At 40.0% G+C, this 18,870-nt stretch overlaps 2 protein-coding genes across 2 annotated transcripts in view; one reads left to right on the top strand and one right to left on the bottom strand.

The window, feature by feature from the left end:
* Positions 1-1,179: 1,179 nt before the first annotated feature.
* On the top strand, positions 1,180-7,832 carry LOC131086426 (vertebrate ancient opsin-like). The gene is made up of 5 exons (XM_058029434.1): positions 1,180-1,540; positions 3,018-3,228; positions 3,851-3,968; positions 6,186-6,425; positions 7,587-7,832. The coding sequence occupies exons 1-5, from the start codon at positions 1,180-1,182 to the stop codon at positions 7,815-7,817; spliced, it is 1,161 nt and encodes a 386-aa protein (XP_057885417.1). The 3' UTR covers positions 7,818-7,832.
* A 7,710-nt stretch (positions 7,833-15,542) lies between these two features.
* The window catches only part of CFAP46 (cilia and flagella associated protein 46), a 68,674-nt gene continuing 65,346 nt past the window's right edge, over positions 15,543-18,870 (bottom strand). The window contains exons 57-59 of the mRNA XM_058029713.1: positions 17,457-17,593; positions 16,869-16,955; positions 15,543-16,087 (exon numbers count right to left, since the gene is read on the bottom strand). Of these exons, the coding sequence (XP_057885696.1) occupies positions 15,951-16,087; positions 16,869-16,955; positions 17,457-17,593 (361 nt within the window). The 3' untranslated portion in view covers positions 15,543-15,950. The remainder of the gene's footprint in view (positions 16,088-16,868; positions 16,956-17,456; positions 17,594-18,870) is intronic.

An 18,870-nucleotide genomic window follows, 5' to 3' on the forward strand; every position in this document is an offset into this window, starting at 1 on the left:
ACACTGATGTTTTTCCAGGAGTAGGGCTGATCTGAGGGATGTTTCAGCACTGATGTTTTCCCAGGGCAGTAGGGCTGAGCTGAGGGGTGTTTCAGCACTGATGTTTTCCCAGGGCAGTAGGGCTGAGCTGAGGGGTGTTTCAGCACTGATGTTTTCCCAGCAGAGCAGGGCTGATCTGAGGGATGTTTCAGCACTGATGTTTTCCCAGGGCAGTAGGGCTGAGCTGAGGGGTGTTTCAGCACTGATGTTTTCCCAGCAGAGCAGGGCTGATCTGAGGGATGTTTCAGCACTGATGTTTTCCCAGCAGAGCGGGGCTGATCTGAGGGGTGTTTCAGCACTGATGTTTTTCCAGGGCAGTAAGGCTGAGCTGAGGGGTATTTCAGCAATGATGTTTATCCAGCAGAGCGGGGCTGAGCTGAGGGGTGTTTCAGCACTGATGTTTTCCCAGGGCAGTAAGGCTGAGCTGAGGGGTGTTTCAGCACTGATGTTTTCCCAGGGCAGTAAGGCTGAGCTGAGGGGTGTTTCAGCAATGATGTTTTCCCAGGGCAGTGGGGCTGATCTGAGGGGTGTTTCAGCAATGATGTTTTCCCAGGAGTAGGGCTGATCTGAGGGGTGTTTCAGCACTGATGTTATCCCAGGGCAGTTGGGCTGATCTGGGGGGTGTTTCAGCACTGATGTTTATCCCAGCAGAGCAGAGCTGATCTGAGGGGTGTTTCAGCACTGATGTTTTCCCAGGAGTAGGGCTGATCTGAGGGGTATTTCAGCACTGATGTTTTCCCAGGGCAGTAGGGCTGAGCTGAGGGGTGTTTCAGCACTGATATTTTCCCAGCAGAGCGGGGCTGATCTGAGGGGTGTTTCAGCACTGCTGGCTGCTGCAGGAGGAGCAATCTCACTGCAGATAAAGGCACAGCTGCACTGAGAGAGAGACAGTGGGCAGAGAGGGACAGAAGTTTCTCTGAGAGATATTCTTGCTAATCCCTCTTCCCACTCTCACTCTGCAGCACTAAACTTTCCTCCAAGTGAAACATTTTTCCTCAGTTATTATTGGAGAGCAGAAGGAGGGAGAGTTTGTTCGCACTTCTGTTGGAAAGAGCAAACATCTCATTTTAATCCTGAATATTATTTACAGGTTTGAAACTCCAATATTATATGATATTATTTTTGGTACTGAACGAAGTAATGGATGCATTCGGAGCATTTGAAAACGGGTCGCTCTTGCCCAGTTACTTTGCTCCTGCCAGATGGGATCCCTTCCGCCGTCCCTTGGACTCCATCCAGCCCTGGCAATTCAGGCTTCTGGCAGCAGCAATGTTGTTGGTGACCTCCCTGTCACTTGCTGAGAACCTGGCTGTAATCCTGGTAACTTGTAAGTTCAAGCAATTGAGACAACCTGTCAATTATATTATAGTCAATTTGTCTGTGGCTGATTTCCTGGTCTCACTGACTGGTGGTACCATCAGCTTTTTAACAAATCTAAAAGGTTATTTTTTTATGGGATACTGGACTTGCGTGTTGGAAGGATTTGCTGTCACATTTTTTGGTAAGCTTGATTTTGTTTGTAGTTTTATGTTCTTTTTTTTCAACTTCCTTCAATGTATTCTACTGTAGCTTCCCAAGTCACTGACTTTGCATGCCTTTGAATTCACTGGTATTTTCCCCTGTTGCATGTATTCTGTAGTGGAGAGTGAAAAATATCTCTCTCTATCCCTGTCATGTACATGGCAAGTTGCATGTGTAGTGATCATTGAATATGTTTCACAGAATGAGGAAAAGCTTTCCAGTAGAATAGCAGTGCTGTGGGGCTTACGGTAAAACAATTTCAGGGAAAACGTCCTTATGTATAGCTATTTTCAATATTTGTATTTAGGTGTGTGCATATATGGATAAATAAGAGAGAGAGAAAAAGAGTGAGTGGCTGCCCATAAACTGTGGAAAATCTCAGGGCACAGAACATCTTGTTTTCTCTGTGCTCCAGGGGCTCTGAGGAGCAGGGACACACCTGTACACCTGTAACAGTCAGTCTGCACACCAACACATTTTTGTGATTTTCTTTTCATGGCTTTGTTCACTTACTACAAAAAATATTAGAAGTACTCTAAGAGGAAAAATCCTCACACACAGTACCCCGTGTAAATACACCTCTGCAGAGTAAACAGGATATTGGTTTAGAACCGGGCATCTACTCACCTGGGACAGACACTCATTCCGGCGTCCTGTCCCTGTCTCTGAAGCTGCATGGAGACAGCCAGCAATGCTTGTCCCTGCTCTAAATCACACAGTGCTGATCCTCAGCCTGAAAAGGGGTCCCAGAGCTGCTCTCTGCCTGTTTAAGCTACACAGAGGGAATGGCACTGAGGAACAATGCTTCTACATCCGTTTGCGGCACATAAGCTCTGTCCTATGGAGAAGGATCAGGCTATTTCAAGATTTTGGTGTCCCACCAGGTAATATGTGCCTAAATTGATAATTTGGTGTTGTGGGCACCTGTCTGCAAGTTTGAGTTTTCTGATAGCCTGAAATAATTTTTGCAAAGATAATATTTTGAAGATTTTAGTTAATTAATTTGGATGCTACACATAATTTGCAGCTTTTCAGTGTAGAACTAAAAGTGCAGGTCCTAATCACTTAACTGGCCTGATCAGCTGCTTGGTTTTGTAGCCCTTATACTGTAGACTGGCAAACTGGACAAACATGAAATGCTCTTCATTAAGTATTGGAAAAATACACATGAATTGCTCATCCTTTCGTAACTTGTGTTGATAGAAAAGGTGTCTGATATTGTGGGTAGTCAAAGAGTGTAACTGGTTGCCCAGAGTTGTTGCAGAGTCTCCATCTCCAAAGATACTCAAAACCCAGCTGGACTTGGTCCTGAACAGGCTGCTAGATGGTGGAGGGGGCGTGATGATCTCCAGAGATGCTTTCCAAAATAAGCAGCCCGGGGATTCTGTGATTTGGGATGGTGTTTGCTGTTCAGGGATGCGCCCACGTTGGATGCTGACTGTGTTCTCTTGCTGCAGGCATCGTGGCTCTCTGGTCCCTCGCTCTGCTGGCCTTTGAGCGCTACGTTCTCATCTGCCGCCCCCTGAGAAACGCGCGCCTGAGCAGGAAGCATGCAGCCCTAGGAATTGTCTTTGTGTGGAGCTTTTCCTTCATTTGGACCATTCCACCAACAACTGGCTGGAGCAGTTACACCCCCAGTAAGATTGGAACTACTTGTGAGCCTAACTGGTAAGGCCACTCTCACAGAGTATGGTAAAAAAATGAAACTTGCAGTTCAGGATGCCTCAGGGCCAGGAATTTAAAGGACAGGGTTAAAGATTATGTAAATCTCTGGAAAAAATCAGATATAAAGGAAGTTGTAATAAAACTGATCAAAATTCTCTGTGGTCAGTTTCTAAGACAAAAATTTCTAGAGGGTGGAGCCTCCATATCTAATGAAAATAATCACTCTAGACCTTATGCTTTTTGTCAGGAGTCAAAGGACAAAGAGATGGATTTTTTTTTTATTTTTTTTTTTTAGAAGACTGGACAAAGACTGAGCCAGCTAGTCTGACCCCATAGCTGGCTCTGCTTGGAGCAGGGTGTTGGACTGCGTGTCCCCTCCCATGTAATGAGCCCCACAGACCTTTGGTACTGTCCCTTCAGTTGTAGGATCCCCTCCAAGCCCCTGGGCAGGGAGATGGCCCAGGGCTCCGTCTGGGGATATGACTGCAGCTGTAAAGGGGCATGTTGAGTAAAAACATCTGACAAAAATGCTAGTGACATCTTTGAAAAGAAAGATTAATGTTCCAAGAAAATAATAAGAACGCGTAGTAGTAATACACACAAAGGTATTTTGTATTTTATACAGGTACTCAGGAGCTTATGCTGACCGTACATACATTATTACGTTCTTCACCACCTGTTTTATAATACCCTTATTGGTGATTTTGGTATCCTATGGAAAACTGGTGCAGAAGTTAAAAAAGGTAAGAAGAAGCACCCACAAGTAACCTTTTAAAATGCGCATGCATGCAAAAGTTTGGAATTACTGTGTTTGATTTTCTATAAAGATCAGACATAAACAGGTCAGATCTGCAGGCAGCAAACATGGTCAATTACATCCCTTGTTATATAATTACCCTTACACACAGAAATTCATGCTACGGTTAGAAGTGATGTTTTAAAGTGTGGAGTTCACATCACTTGTCAGTACATCTCATTAGTCAAACATCATAAAAGTGAAAGAATGTCTACCTCATAAATAAGTACAATGATCCAGTACTGCTTTATTCCCAATTATGCTTCCGTTCAGTGATATTTCATAAGACTCAAACCAGGCAAATTAGAATGCTGCTTTAAATGACTGCAGTTGTAAATTTTAAGAGTGCTGCCTACTACTTAGTAATATGCTGAAAATAAGAGGTAGCCTTTGCAAATAATGCAATGCTGTTTAATAAACAAAATATTAGATTGTCCAGGAATATTTAAAAGACTTAGAAATGCTTTTGAATTTTCTTTAATGGTTGTGTTTATCTGATCCAAAGGAGAAGCTGCAAAATGTGACAAAGACAATAGAACAGGAAAATTCCTATTTGGTCCAGGATTTGGGAACAAGATTTTGGGACAATATTGATATTTCTATTTACTGCAAAGCTCTGAAAAGCCAGTACCTGCAACACATTCTGCCACTCTATACTGAATTGACATATGATTATATCTCACAACTAAGGTAATTTCTAAGATCTGACTACAGAGAGGGATCCAAGCACCAGGCCTGGTGGCTTGGTGTTCCCAACCATCCCTCTTTGTGCATTTTGTTCCACACTTGTCACAGTGCAGGCTTGTTCCTGAGTGGAATAATCTGCCCTTAGTCCCAGTGACCCCAGCTTTACAATGCTAATTGTGGCTTTCACTTCAACATCAAACTTGATGAAAGAAATTAATCTTTGGGAAAATAACAAATTAGCAATTTACAATAGAAGTAAATTATTATGGCAGTATTCCTTTGTATGGAAGATAAAGCACCGGCATGTTTTTCTTTATCAGTATTTAGAGAGAAAGGAAAAGCTATATGTGAAAAAAGACCAGGCTGATACGAGACAAAGATGAAACCTTTGCAAGTGTAATACAGGAGATTGTGTTCCTTTTCCAGGGGACTGCAATTCTGCTGAAAGGGAGGCTGGGCTGCTCTCTGTGTAAGAACAGTATACATTAAAAAATGCTATAGAAATCTCATGTATTGGCAGAGTCTATCTTATGAGTACCAAACACAGCCTTTTTGATGCCTAATAACTTGCTGTTATTGTAGCAATTCTTTGTTGCTGTTGTTGTTATGTTTATATTTGGTAAAAACTGATGTGAATTGCAACTTTCTACAGAGGTAAGGACATTGCCCTTCCTAGGAGGTGCATCTCTACCTCTTTAAGCACAAACATTGAATTCTCCGTGTGCAGTTCAAAAGTATTGGGGAAAATGTCTCCATAGAGTTCTAACATTACTGCAGGAATTAAAAGGCCATGTTATGCAAACAAATCTTATTTTATTAGAACGTAATATTGCAAGACCTGGCATCAGGTTTTTCTGAAGCCATACAGACTTACTAATTATTTCTCGTGTAAAATAGCATTTCATAACAGCGCCATGTTTCGCTAAGTCATCAGAAACCAAACAGGGATGTTTCCAGAAAGACACTGTTTTACATCAGCTAATTTCTGTATGGACATCTGTGCTTAAGCTTCTTGCATGATTGCTGAGGAAAAGAGGGAGAGCCTTCCTACTGAATGCCCCAATCCCACGTAATTCAGATAGCATTAGATCATAAATGCCCTTCTGGGGAAGGCCATCAGGCAGCGCTGAGCCAGAGGAGCGCCCCGGGTGCATCTGCCCCTCGGTGAGGAGGCGGCACGGTGCTGTCTGAGACACCACGCCAGACCCAGCTGTCTGCAAAGCGGCACGGCAGAGAAAGGGCTTGAATTCAGCTCACGGTCTGCTCGTGACTCACCATGGTGTCCTGCTGTTTCACTTTGACAGTAAAAATAGGCAGATACTGAAGCAAAGGAGAACTGACTGCTGCTGGCAGATGGTGATTGGTGTCCCTCACAGTAACTCGGGCCTCTCCTTCCAGCGCGGCCACTGCGCAGCCCACCACTGCTTGCACACCTGGCTCTTGTTTTGCTAGAATCTTTTCTCTTTTCTTTTAAAAGGTGTCAGATGCACAAGGCAGGCTGGGAACTACCAGGAGACCTGAAAGACAAGTGACTAGAATGGTTGTTTTTATGATCATTGCCTTTCTAATCTGCTGGATGCCGTACGCTGCCTTTTCTATCCTAGTCACTGCATATCCCTCCATTGAGCTGGATCCTCGTCTGGCAGCAGTTCCAGCCTTCTTTTCCAAAACAGCTACCGTCTATAATCCAATTATTTATGTCTTTATGAACAAACAGGTACTGTATGCTCTCAGAGTGTCTCTAACACTCATATTTTGCTATTTTATCTTGATTTATAATTAATTATTTCTACCTACCTATGTGTTTCCTAACAAGCATTACAATATCCAGCATTTAGAATGAAAAAAATAATCTGCCTGGTGGAAGATAGTGTAAACCTCTGAACATAACGGAAATATAAATGTTGGTAATTATTAGGTTTAGGAAAATATATTATATTATAATAAATATTAAAAAGGAAATATAAAAATATAAAAAATATTATAAAGGAAAACCAGCCCATAGGGAACATGAGTTAGCTTCCTGTATGAAAATTATGTTCTCAAGACTGTCCCAATATATTTCAATAATTCTTTAAGAACGCGACATCATTAAGTTGATCTTGAGGTGGGGCGCACATTTTCAAAGCTTGATTTTGTCTTGGGAAAATGCAGCATTTGTGGTTCATGTGCAGGGGGGAAAAGCATTGCACATGCCATTTAACAGGGAGCTTTTTTCTCTGGAATGAGGGCAGAGGATTGGATGCAGAAAAAAGGAATTGACATGGGGATGAACCAGAGTGCTGTGTGCTTACAGTGATAACAGGCATGATAATAAACATGGGCAGATTTCTGCAATGAATGCAGCAACTGAGAGTGGTGGCATTAAGCTCATAAATTAAATAAAGAAAAACAGTTAAGTGACTGTTGAATAAGAAACGTTGAATTTATTTATCCAGTCCTGCAGAGAGAGCTGTTGCTTATCTCACATCCCGTGGGCAGCACTCTGATCTCCCAAACCATGTAGATGTGTGCTACACTTTACCCTGTTTGTGGATGAGAACAGCAAAAACCCATCTTTAAATAGCCAGGAATTTAGTATATGAAAGCATGACTCTAGAGAAATGACCAATCATGTCCATTAGATATGATTACCTAGAAGCAGAAAAGAAAAATTGTTTTCTAGATTAAGATTGGCTCTTTTCAGAACACAATTTTTAGGTTTAGAGTTCTTTGTGGCGGCATAGGCAAATCTATTTTATAGGGTTATTTCTTTATATTCCCAACTGATTCATGAGAGAATTTCCAAGACTTTTAGCTAATATGCAGATTGATTTGTAGAATTGTATTTACATTTCTTATGTGTTTTGACTGATCTCCCGTTTTTTTACCTTTTAAGTTCAGGCAGTGTCTGATTGAATTGTTCAGCTGTAATGCCATAGGACCTGCAGAGTCCAACATGAATCTGACTTCAGAGAGAGCAGTGCTAACCCAGGCCAGGAGAGGCAGCGAGATGGCCCCCATGGCAGTCCACAGCACCATTTCTAAGAGGAAAACTGGAGATGGTCACAGAGGCCGACAGCCTTTGGCTCTGTTGACAGCTTCAGAAAACAGCACGTGTCCCGTGTAGAGGGGGAGATGGGGTCATTAAGGCAATGCTGCAGTGTATTTAACGGTTACAATCGCCTGATATTAGTCTGTGTTGTCCCTGGGGACACTGTGCTCCTGTGGACACGAGCTTTTGGGGTCCCGGGCTCCTCGGGGTGTGCAGGAGCTGCCTGGTCTGTGGGTGCAGGCAAACATGCAGCCACGAGGTGAGTGAGTCCCTCCTGCTCTGCATTTCTCCTCCCAGCCCACAGCAGCTTGCAGCAGGTGGTGGCACCTGCTCTGTCTCTCCCTGCACTCCTTAAGCGCCTGTTTCTGCTCAGGTCACATCCTCCCTGCTTTAATTGGGCTGCTGATTCCAGAATAAATTATTGACTTGTTCCTACACCTCTGCTTTCAGAAGCAAGGACTATTACACAAATACCGCTTCTGCAAACAGTGAAAACGAATGGAAGTTGCCAGCTTTCTGTGTCTGTATTCCATCTCATATTTAATTCACACAATGAAGTGCAGCAATATATTTAGCTTTAGTGGAATGTCACTTGCACATGAAAAGCCAAACCAGGTTATGAGTGTAATAAAAACAGACTTCTGTTTTACAAAGTGTTTGGGATCATTGTATGAAATGTTGCTAAGAACTAAGCTTGTGCTAAGGCACATTGGAATTTTAATCCTTTATAAAATCCATCTTTAACAGAATGCATTTTAGGAGAAAAGGCAAAGGCTGACAGTATTTAAATGCTTTAGAATGGAAAACCATTATTTCTAGAGAAGACATTAGAACAATGCCAGCTGGAACAAATGTTGTTCCATAATGGTATAGAGAAGCTACACTAGTTCCACCTCTACAGGCCTTAGCTAAAGAAATGTGATATGGAATGAATCATCCATGGTTCACTTTTACTTCCAAAAAATAGAATTATTTTACACAGAATAGGTAAATTATGTTTCTATCAGATTTTTTTCCTGCTTTCTGTTAAGTTAATGTTGGAAAAACTATATTGCCTTGAAAGAGTGGGACTACCTGAGATACCTGGGGTCAAAGCTAGTCCCTGAGCAGTACCTTGCTTGCCCTGATTTCATTTTGGGATGGTAAAAGCCAAAGAGAGTAGTTAGTCTATGAATAAAATCATGAGCTGAACATGTGAGAACTCACTGCAAAAGACTGTACAGTTTTCCTATTCATCTCACAAAATTTCATGAGGTGACTGCCTTTTAGAGTGTACTTTTGGCTTGAACTTTTGCAGGCCTCAATCTTAAGCACAAATGTTGATCCTTATTCTGACAGGCACATTCTTTAATCCTGTGTTATCTGTAGCAGAGCAATGAACAGATGTGTGTGCCTTTTTAAAATGTTTTGGAAATACTGCAAGATAGGAAGAATACGGTATTCAGTTATTAATTCTCTGCACTTTTCTGTGCTCATTAGCCCGTTAAAACAGCCAGATATGATTTGAAAGTGAAAATTCTTGCATTTAAGACTCAGATTTTTCTCTTTCAAGGATATATTGACCTAGGTTAATCACAAGTTAATGGTATTACATATATTAAATCATGAAGAATTGGCAGAAGTGCTAGCGTTTAATTAAAAGCAACAGAATTATTTTATCTTTGGAGAAGGTGAGGATATGTAAAGTATAGCTCTGTAGTACAAAATAAAGCAACAAAAATTAAGTAATCGCAAAGAAAAAAGGAATGTAGAAACGCATTGAAATTATGTAAAAATATATGAAAAGCAGTAGAAAACAGCAAGCTGTCTCTATGACATGTAGCCATCTCTGATAGAAACAAGGAATAATAGACTCAATGGGTATTTTCATCTTAAAATGTCTTCATTAATGCTTTTCAGGAGGAGGAGGATACCTTTTTCCCTACTTACTGATCAGAAAGTACATTTCAGAAAGTGTGAACACCTTGACACATTGTCATGGTGGGCCAACCAGAACAGCATCAGCCTGTGAGCAAAATATTGCAGGGCTCCCAGGAGCTGGCTGTTGTCTTTTGATGTAACATAATAAAACATTTTTTAGAACTACAAGCAAAACTAGGGGTTCAGAGTTGTGCACAGGGACTAAAGGGACACATTTTTGCAGTATGTGTTAGGAGCGCGACATGAACATTTTACTGTATACAAAAAGTAATTTAGGCAATGGATGGTTTTAAGACCTTAAGATTTCATGAATAAAAGATGTTAACACTGCCAAAGTCAGCTTGCTACACTTGATTGGAAGCTAATGAACAGCATCTTGTGTCCTTGAATTTTCATTTTGCCACCAAGAGTGTGCCTAGAAATCACAACTCTTTAAAAATTTTTGTAGCATTGTCTATTGTTTGCAAAACTAGCAATGTAACAGAACACCACTTTCTGCTTTGTGATCATTGCATTTTAATGATGTAACCTGGAGAAAGATATTGCCCTTCCAACAAATCTTCCATGATATAGGGGGATAATTGCTTTGTGGTTTTTTTTGGTAATGTCAGCAATACTTCATCAATCTACTTGTTTGTAATGGAAATAGGTTTTGGTTTTTTGTTTGTTTGTTTTTTAATATCATTTGATGGTTGCCATAAGAGTTACTGTAGTGCTATGAGGTCATGTTTGCTCCTTTGGGATAACAGTAAGAAAGGCACTGACACCGAAGTCTAGCTAAATGACTCACTGAGTGAAAACCAGAAATTATGGAAAAGATAACAGCAATCTCAGGACTCTTCTGGTGCTGGACAGCTCATGTTTCAGCATGAAATTAATCTCTCCTTTTAGGTGATGACATGCTACCCAGGAGGAAGTATTCCTTGTTCTTGACATCTTTATAATACGTCCCAGTGAACAGAGTTACCCATCTTGTGCCTGCACAATGCTGCACTTTCCAGCTGGCACACCATGGTTGTCTCTCTCTAGGAATGAGCCCACACAGGTGCATTTTCAAGGCAAGTGCATCCTGACATCAAGCCGATGAAGGGGCCTGTGGAGCTGAGGCCTCTGTGCAAACTCTGCTCAGGCTCTGTCTGAAATCACCATCTCCTCATTCCCATGCCTGCTGCTGTGGCTCACCAGAGCTGCTCTGCATTCATAGCTGTGTCAGCTCTTTCTTGTGGAAAAACTAACACACAAATCTGTTGTTAAAGTTGTATATTCTTGAGAAAAAACCCTGAAAAAACAAGTGGATTTGGGCATGGGGGAAAATATTCAAAATAGCTTTCAAAAATCATTTCAGTAAGAGATAAAATACTGAGGTTTGAAAGTACATTGTCCAAGCTATTTTTCATAGCCTCAAATTTAAAGAAAGGATACATATAAAGGTCATAAGATCAGGTCACCTCATCATCCACTTGCAGGTATGATGGTGAAAGCTTAGGATGGAAAGCTGAATGTAGTGTTGGTGCACTTTACAAAATGTTCCTGTTCTTGCTTTGACAACAAACAGCACAGCTTCTCTGGGGATTCCTTACTGCTTTTTGAAGATACAAATGTCTTGACATACAGATTTTGTTTCTCCTAAAGCCACATGTACTGCAGAGCACTGCTGGAGGAGTTCTTGTTCAAAGTGCAATGGCATGGAGAAGGGTGGAGATTGTTATTGAAGATTGCTCTACCAGAAGTTCACCATAAACCAGATTATTCCATCATAGGCTGGATGCAGATTAGCTTCTAAATCATCTATTTGTATCACATTATAAACAGATAAATTAATGTAACATGATAAAGCTATTATAATTGCTCCTTTTGCAAATATTTTTGCCTTGTGTTTTGGTAAAAATGCACTTAACCACATATCTGAGTTTCTTTCGCTTTTGAGTGATAAGACCTTGCCCTTACCCACACTGAACCTTTATTGCCAAGGGCTGTAAAAGCAAAAATGCAACTATCAATCAAGCCAAGTTTGAGAAACACATTTTTCTCTATTTCTGATTTTGGATGAAATATTATTTCCTGCCTTTTTTTTTTGTTTCCTGATTTCTCTTCCATTCATTTCTTCACTGTGTTCAGAGCAACACCTCCAAAATAAAACACTTCTAATGTTCTCCTTCTGGTTGCTCTTACCTGCAGATCTGAAATCCCACTCAGAGGAGACTCCTTCCCCCAACAAATGCCCTTGCAAAGGAGAGAAGGGCTTGACAGTGAGGTGAGGTCTAAGCTTAAGCAGGCTCAGCATTCGCCGATGTTTAGAGTGTCCATGATGTTCCTCCACCACTATTCCAGCCTGAGTGTTCCCACAGATATACACAGGACAAATATATTTGACATATTTTTTCACAGTCTAGCTAGAGGAATAATATCCATATTATATGGCTAGAACATTTCTGTTTAATTATGACCTTAGTGAAACTGATTATCCAAGAAAACAGAGTCATGAACATTAACAATAATTCTCATCTCAATTATTAAGAAATATAATTTTAAATGATTGGTGAAGAGAAGATTCCTAGAACATTTATTATAATGTTCTTTATTATAATACTTAGTATTATAGATTGTACTATTTTTTCTCTTTATTACATTATATTGAAGTCTCCTTTCCTATGTCACAAATAGTTAAAAATCTGTAAGAGAATTTAAGGGCCTTTCAGCAATTTGGCACACCAGTTTTATCTCAACTATTATCTAGCTGCATCAAGATATTAATGTAGTCATCTCTCTTTAGTCTCAATGAATTACTATAAAAATGTCAAACAATTAGATTATATTGGCCAACACAGCCCTGTTTGATTGAGTACAGATGTAGGCCGCGTGCCTTGAATCACACTGATGAAAAAGCAGAAGGGTTTGTGGAATTCCAGTGCAAATTTATTTCAACATGGATCCCACTTCAGATTCTAATGCCATCTTGCAATACTAATAGCAAAAAAATGCTAAATAGGTATTTAGATGAAATAGATGAAATAAAAGTCAGTGTCATTCAGGAGAAATACCAGTGAACTCTGTTAGAGGAGAAAAAACCGAAAACTATAAAACGAGCAAAGAAGCCAGTGTGCTGGTGCAGACACAGATACTGCCCAGGGGCACAGATGTGACCACACCAAAGGAGCAAAACCAACATCTCCTTTGCTTACGGGAATAGCAGTGCTCAAATTCTGTTTCTGTTTTCTGCTGGACCAGAAAATTTAGCATATGCTTTTGTGTCAGGAAGACAACCAGTGTGCAGCGATACCTTGTTCCAAATGTCTCAGTGTTGGCTTCTGTGCCGTTCTGGTGGCCACTAGGACTGTGTGGACTTTTTCTGCATACACAAACTGTGCATCCTGCTGCACATGTGGGCCCACCAGGGAGTGGCAAGGGACAAATCCTTACAGATGAAATAGCTCTCAGTTACCTGGTGCCCACGCACATAACATGTGAAGAAAAGCTAAAGTTATGCTGTTATAATTTAAAAGCTAGAAACAGCTTCTGTTCCATATATGATAAAAATTCGGAAGGCAGTGATGTCAGTGATATTTTGCTGCAGCAGACATACCATAAGAAACGCATGCTGGCAGTGTGCCTCCATGGTGAAATCTGCCTCAGCTGTTCCCACTCTGTGCCTGCACCTCTGTACCCACAGCTATCTGAGCTTCTTGAGCAGCAGTGCAGGAGAAAGCATGCACCTGTGTTCTTATCGACAGTGACAGGACTACTTGCTAATCATCAGAAAAAAATAATGCCCCAGAGAGGCTCAGATGCAGAATGACACGGTAGGAACTCTATGTCAGTACCATGCATAACTTTGGTTAAAGCACTGTCAGGTTTACCCAAAGTACAGGTGGTCATCTGCACACCTCAGCTGCAGTGGACTCCACACTCAGTTTCTGCTCTGTAACCTACCTTGAGTTCCAGGCTCATGTAAATTCTGAGGACATGACAGAACTGCAAATATTTCTGAAACCCATTCTTTGTTCCATCAGGTAATCTTAGTTAATTCTCTTCACTGGCGTATTGACAGGCAATTAATATTCTGAAGTGAAGACTGTTGGCCTGCTACTTTTGAAAATGCTACTATCATGTTCATGAAAGATCCCACATGCTCTCTATCACTGGCTGAGAAGTATTCCATCAATTTATCACCTGAGTACCAATCTGGGTCTTCCACCAACCAGTAAATATTTCAGGGCACATTAGGCATGCCTTCAATTTTAACTTGACCACATCCTTAAAACCCATGCTGATAACTATCTGTCACTATATCCACATGAAGACACTGCATTTGGAGACCTGAATTAATACCCAAAAAGGACTTTAAGGGATGAGAGACTTCCTGGTGACTTCACAGTGATGAGCTGGTCCTTCATCCACATGCAAGAGAAGAAAGGATTTATACTCATATAGGATGGTTGAATTCCCTCTGATACCCTATTTTGGGAGAGCTTCCAGATCAGACAGCGCCAAAGCACAGGCTGGAAGGCTTAGAAGGTTGTAAAACCACAAAATTAGTGTTCAAACTCAAGATGAATGGTCTTAAATAATGATGGGAATGGTGTGTACACCACACTGAAACCTGCTCTGATTTCCCTGCCCATGAACACCTGCAGCAGCAGCAGCAGCTGCTCTGTGGTGGTGCCTGCTCCTCTGCATCCCTGGCAGAGCAGGGACAGCAGCACCAACCACAGCAGCTCTGCAGAGAGGGACGCACATGTGCCATGAAATCCTTGAATCACTGCTTAGGGAAGGATAATTTTAAAGAGGTTAAACCAGGGACTAAGGACAGAGATTCTCTTATTTTTGTTTGTTTTATAATTTTGTAGCAAACTTGCTGCAGCTTTTTACTGCAGACTCTTTAGAACCACACACTTTTCTTGGACAGCTATGTACAACTCAAATGACGTTCTTGTCCTAGAATATCATCAATAAATTCACCATGATTTTTTTCTTCCTCACATTTTTCAGATTACATAAATTTTAGCTGACCAATTCTTTTCATGCTAAAATATATTATGAAATGCCATTTCTGTTATAAAAGCTAATTGATAGTGTGATTTGTTATGTTGCTGAGACATAATTCAGAAAGTTATTTTAAAGCCCTTGATACATGGAATAGCACTAACTGCTTAATATTTCTTCTATGAATGAATACAGTGCATAGGAATGATGTAGTGCCACGTAGATGAAATATTTTCAGAAGCTCTTATTCTTGTTGTTTGGGCTTGTGCCAATGTCATTCGACAAGAGAACTCATACGTCCTAAGGTGTATCTACTCTAATTTATTTCTGGGTCATTAGTTGTAGGATTTTTTTCCTCCAGGTTGCCGAACACTGTGTAATATTGTAAAAATTAAGAGCTCATAGTCAAATAAATGAATACCTTAGAATTATTTTTAAAAATCAGGTAAGTATTTTAAATTTTAAAATATTTTAATATTTTTATTTCATTAAAACAATTGACTGATTCATATAATAAAAATAATTTCTCACTCTTGTGAAAGTCCAGATGGAGAACTGCATCTAGCTCAAGAGTCCCCAGTATAAGAGCAAGTCCAGAGGAGGTCACGGAGATCCTCCAAGGGCTGGAGCCCCTCTGGAGCCAGGCTGGGACACCTGGGGGTGCTCACCTGGACAGGAGCAGCTCCAGGGAGAGCTCAGAGCCCCTGGCAGGGCCTGAAGGGGCTCCAGCAGAGCTGCAGAGGGACTGGGGACAGGGATGGAGGGACAGGACACAGGGAATGGCTCCCAGTGCCAGAGGGCAGGCATGGGTGGGATATTAGGAAGGAATTATGTTGGGAATGTTATTAAAGAAAAACACAGGAAAATAAAGAAAGCAAAAATTATCAACCATTTTATTTAAGACTAATTTGTTTTCTAATTAAACTACAACTACTTCCACATAAAAAGATCAGTTCATTCAGAATAAGGTCACTTGGTAAATTTTCTAGCTATGTTTCTGATGAATTGTCCATGCAAAAATAAAATACATCAAGGAAATGTTTTTCCAAATGGAAGCACTGACATTGATACATTCCAATTCCATTCATGCATCAAGCCCACTTTTCTTTAAAATATGTTGGTACGTACCAAATTTTTGAAGGATTCACTAAGATAAAAAAACCTTAGAGCACTAACTGAAATTTCTGAGCTATATATGCTATTTTCCTGACATGCTAATATCAAACTGTCTACATCTGAAACAGCAACATGCACATTTTCTTAATCTCACCTCCCCTTAGATCAGTATGAAAATATTGACACAAATTACATCAGAATTATGTTGGATAAACCATAGAGCACACAGTTAAAACACGATGGATGACTTGCAGGAGGATCTGAGGAAGTGCAAAGAGTCTGCTCTTCTATTTTGTCTTCAGGAGAGCTGCGAGAATCTGCCTCCACTATAAAAATGTATTAAAAACCATTGTTATTTCTGAATATGACTAAATATAAGAATGCTGTAAATACTATAATTTAACACATCTTCTCTTTGATTAATACTTATGGTTCTTTAACATTATTTTAAAAATATTAACAACGGTCACTATATTGAAGAAGCATTTTCTGAAAAAGAAAAACAGAAAACTAGGAAATATTTCTGATCTGAGTTCTTTCTTCAATTCTATGACAGTTCAAGCTATAAATAAAATTAATTTTATTAAACCTTATTTTAAAAGATAAGTCTTGTACATTGAAAAATAGCAGTACAATTTTATAGACAGTATATTAGAAATTGTTTTACTCAGAAATTCTTCCCCTCTCTCCAACAAGATGCCAGATATTTCTTATGTGTAGTATGCCCTGTACAATGCAGACTGTCTAAAATCACTGGAGATCCTACTGATCTTTTTGCAGTTTATAATCCCATACCATTTATATTGTCTATGTTGTGCTCCTGATTGACCTTGTTAGTAACACTACCTTATTTGTTCAGTGGAGAAAAAATTTTAGCCTTTAGTCAGCTATGTCAAAGCCTCCCCAGAATTTTATTTATATAAAATATGGCTACTCCAATTATGATATTGTATCAGTGGTCTTCTGACTCCCAGCTCTTTTAAGTAGTTTCAGAGAAAATTGTTAATAGCTCATCTGTAAGGTTTCACTTACACCTGTGAACTACCGATCTAAAGGTTCTAGTTAGTGTTTATAGCCAGTCTTTATACTAAGCCTTTTAATGCTTACCTTTCATGGAATGTCTTTTCCCGTGACTTCTACTTTTCTGAAGAACATGAATTGTCTGCCCAGTCGTTCTACCAAATCTTAGCAAATCTGGAAAAAAATGTTAGTTTCTGTGAGTTTTTAATGAAAGTTTTGAAAAACAGGAAAGTATCAACCACACAGTCTGGTGCTTTCACCATGAAATGGTGAAAACCATGAAATGGTTTTCCATTTAAAAGGCAATGAAAAAGGGTATCTTTACAGATTTGAGCAATGTATCTGTGCAGATATAAGTTACATCCAGGGGATTTTTTCCCCATGGTTAATGTAACTAGAGATGGCCATGTCCTGGGGCAGTGATTCTCACCATATAAATCCTATTCTTACCACAAGACCATAAACAACCCCCCACCAAATCTGCTTTAAGTAGGTTATTGTTCTGTGTGAAAGATCAACCTGTCCAGCACACGGTGGCTGCTGCTGCAGTTCACCTCCTACACAAGCTGCAGGCAGAGTTTGGTGAGGAGCAACGAAAGGAGAGACAGGAGACAGGCAGGTACACACAGTCCCTGGAGCGACGCTCACACCAGCTGGGGCAACACGAACACTCACTCTCAAACAAGGACTCCAGCCTTCCTGCATTCTCCTCCAAGTCTGTGTACCACTGCGTGGCGACTACGGAACCAACACCTATCAGGCTTAGAAGCATGGCTGTCTCTGTTGGTCTCTCTAGAGCAATACGTGGACAACTAAAGAAAGAGATCAATAATATATAAAAATACATAATATATAAAAACGCATAGTATATAAAAATATGACTAAATATACAATGTTTTTTGATAGAAGGAGAAAGAATGTCAGAGTATATTTTCTTGTACGCTGATCATCAAGTGTTTTCCAACACTCATACAGCACTTTGAATTTAATACAATGAATTTATGAATTCAGGTAACCTTCTCTCAACATTTTTTCATTATGCAGTTTTATCACAGGATTTACTCTCTTGTCATGTTACTGTAGTTCTGGACATCTCTGGAAATCTGAAAGGAGTAGTATGACCCTAACCTTTACAAAACACTGCAGAATACCTTTTATAAGACAGTCAAAAAATTGAGACTCAGATGTGAAAAGACATGTTTAGACAAAAAATATTGCAGGAACTGAAATCTTGTTCTTTGTTGTAAGTATGGTGTTGACTCAGAGGCTTAATAGCAAATCATGTGCAATGTGGGTTTCGAGTTTTTAATGCTGAATATTTCGGCATCTTTGGCAAAATTATTTTAGTCATAAAAGGGGAGTGATACTCTAACGTTGAAACTGCAGTAAATAGAAGGTTGCACTTTGGTTTTATTCAGACTTGCTTTTTATAGTAACTTTATCAAAACATGATAATGAAAGTTTTCGGCAATCTTTTGGGGTGATGCTATCTGATTGTCTATGGAGTTTATGTGACTCATTTTTAAAATAAATGTTATTCTAAATTTTCAGGAAGCTTTTGGACTTAAACATGTAACTCTTATTGATAAATTCACTAAACTATTGAATTGAGATTTCAAAATCTTTGAGTTTGAAAAACTAGCTTAAGGAATTGTGTTTTGGTTTACTTTAAGAAATGGCTGTTTGGGATCAAAAAGGATATCAAAAAATACCAGGAGTTTGTTTATACACTCAGACATCTGCATATTTACATATGTCGATATGTATGTAAACTACTTTACATATAACTAGATTTAATTTATGCATTGTTGCACTAATTAAACAGTATTTTTTAGACAATTTTTTTCTATTTCTTCTTCACTGAATGAATAGCTAGAACAGTCAATATTTCTGTCCCCAGGATGTGCTCTGCTCGCCTGCTGCCCAGGCACGGTGCTGGCCCAGCCTCAGGGGCCTTTCTGCAGGGCTGTGCTCTGGCTGCCCCTCTCCAGGGTCACACCTGTGTCCAGCATCACCTGGGCACCAGTGAGGAGTCTGTCATTTGCTCTTGCTAAATTTCATGTCACTGCTGATTGCCCAATGCTCCAAT

The sequence above is a fragment of the Melospiza georgiana genome, chromosome 8 (assembly GCF_028018845.1).
Source record: "Melospiza georgiana isolate bMelGeo1 chromosome 8, bMelGeo1.pri, whole genome shotgun sequence".
In the NCBI taxonomy this organism is placed as follows: Eukaryota; Metazoa; Chordata; class Aves; order Passeriformes; family Passerellidae; genus Melospiza; species Melospiza georgiana.

Bases quoted from the DNA above. Each gene is read 5' to 3' on its own strand.
- LOC131086426 (XM_058029434.1), top strand. From the start codon at position 1,180: ATGGATGCATTCGGAGCATTTGAAAACGGGTCGCTCTTGCCCAGTTAC. The intron at 1,541-3,017 runs GTAAGCTTGATT...CTCTTGCTGCAG, and splicing joins ATTTGCTGTCACATTTTTTG to GCATCGTGGCTCTCTGGTCC. The intron at 3,969-6,185 runs GTAAGAAGAAGC...TTCTTTTAAAAG, and splicing joins TGGTGCAGAAGTTAAAAAAG to GTGTCAGATGCACAAGGCAG.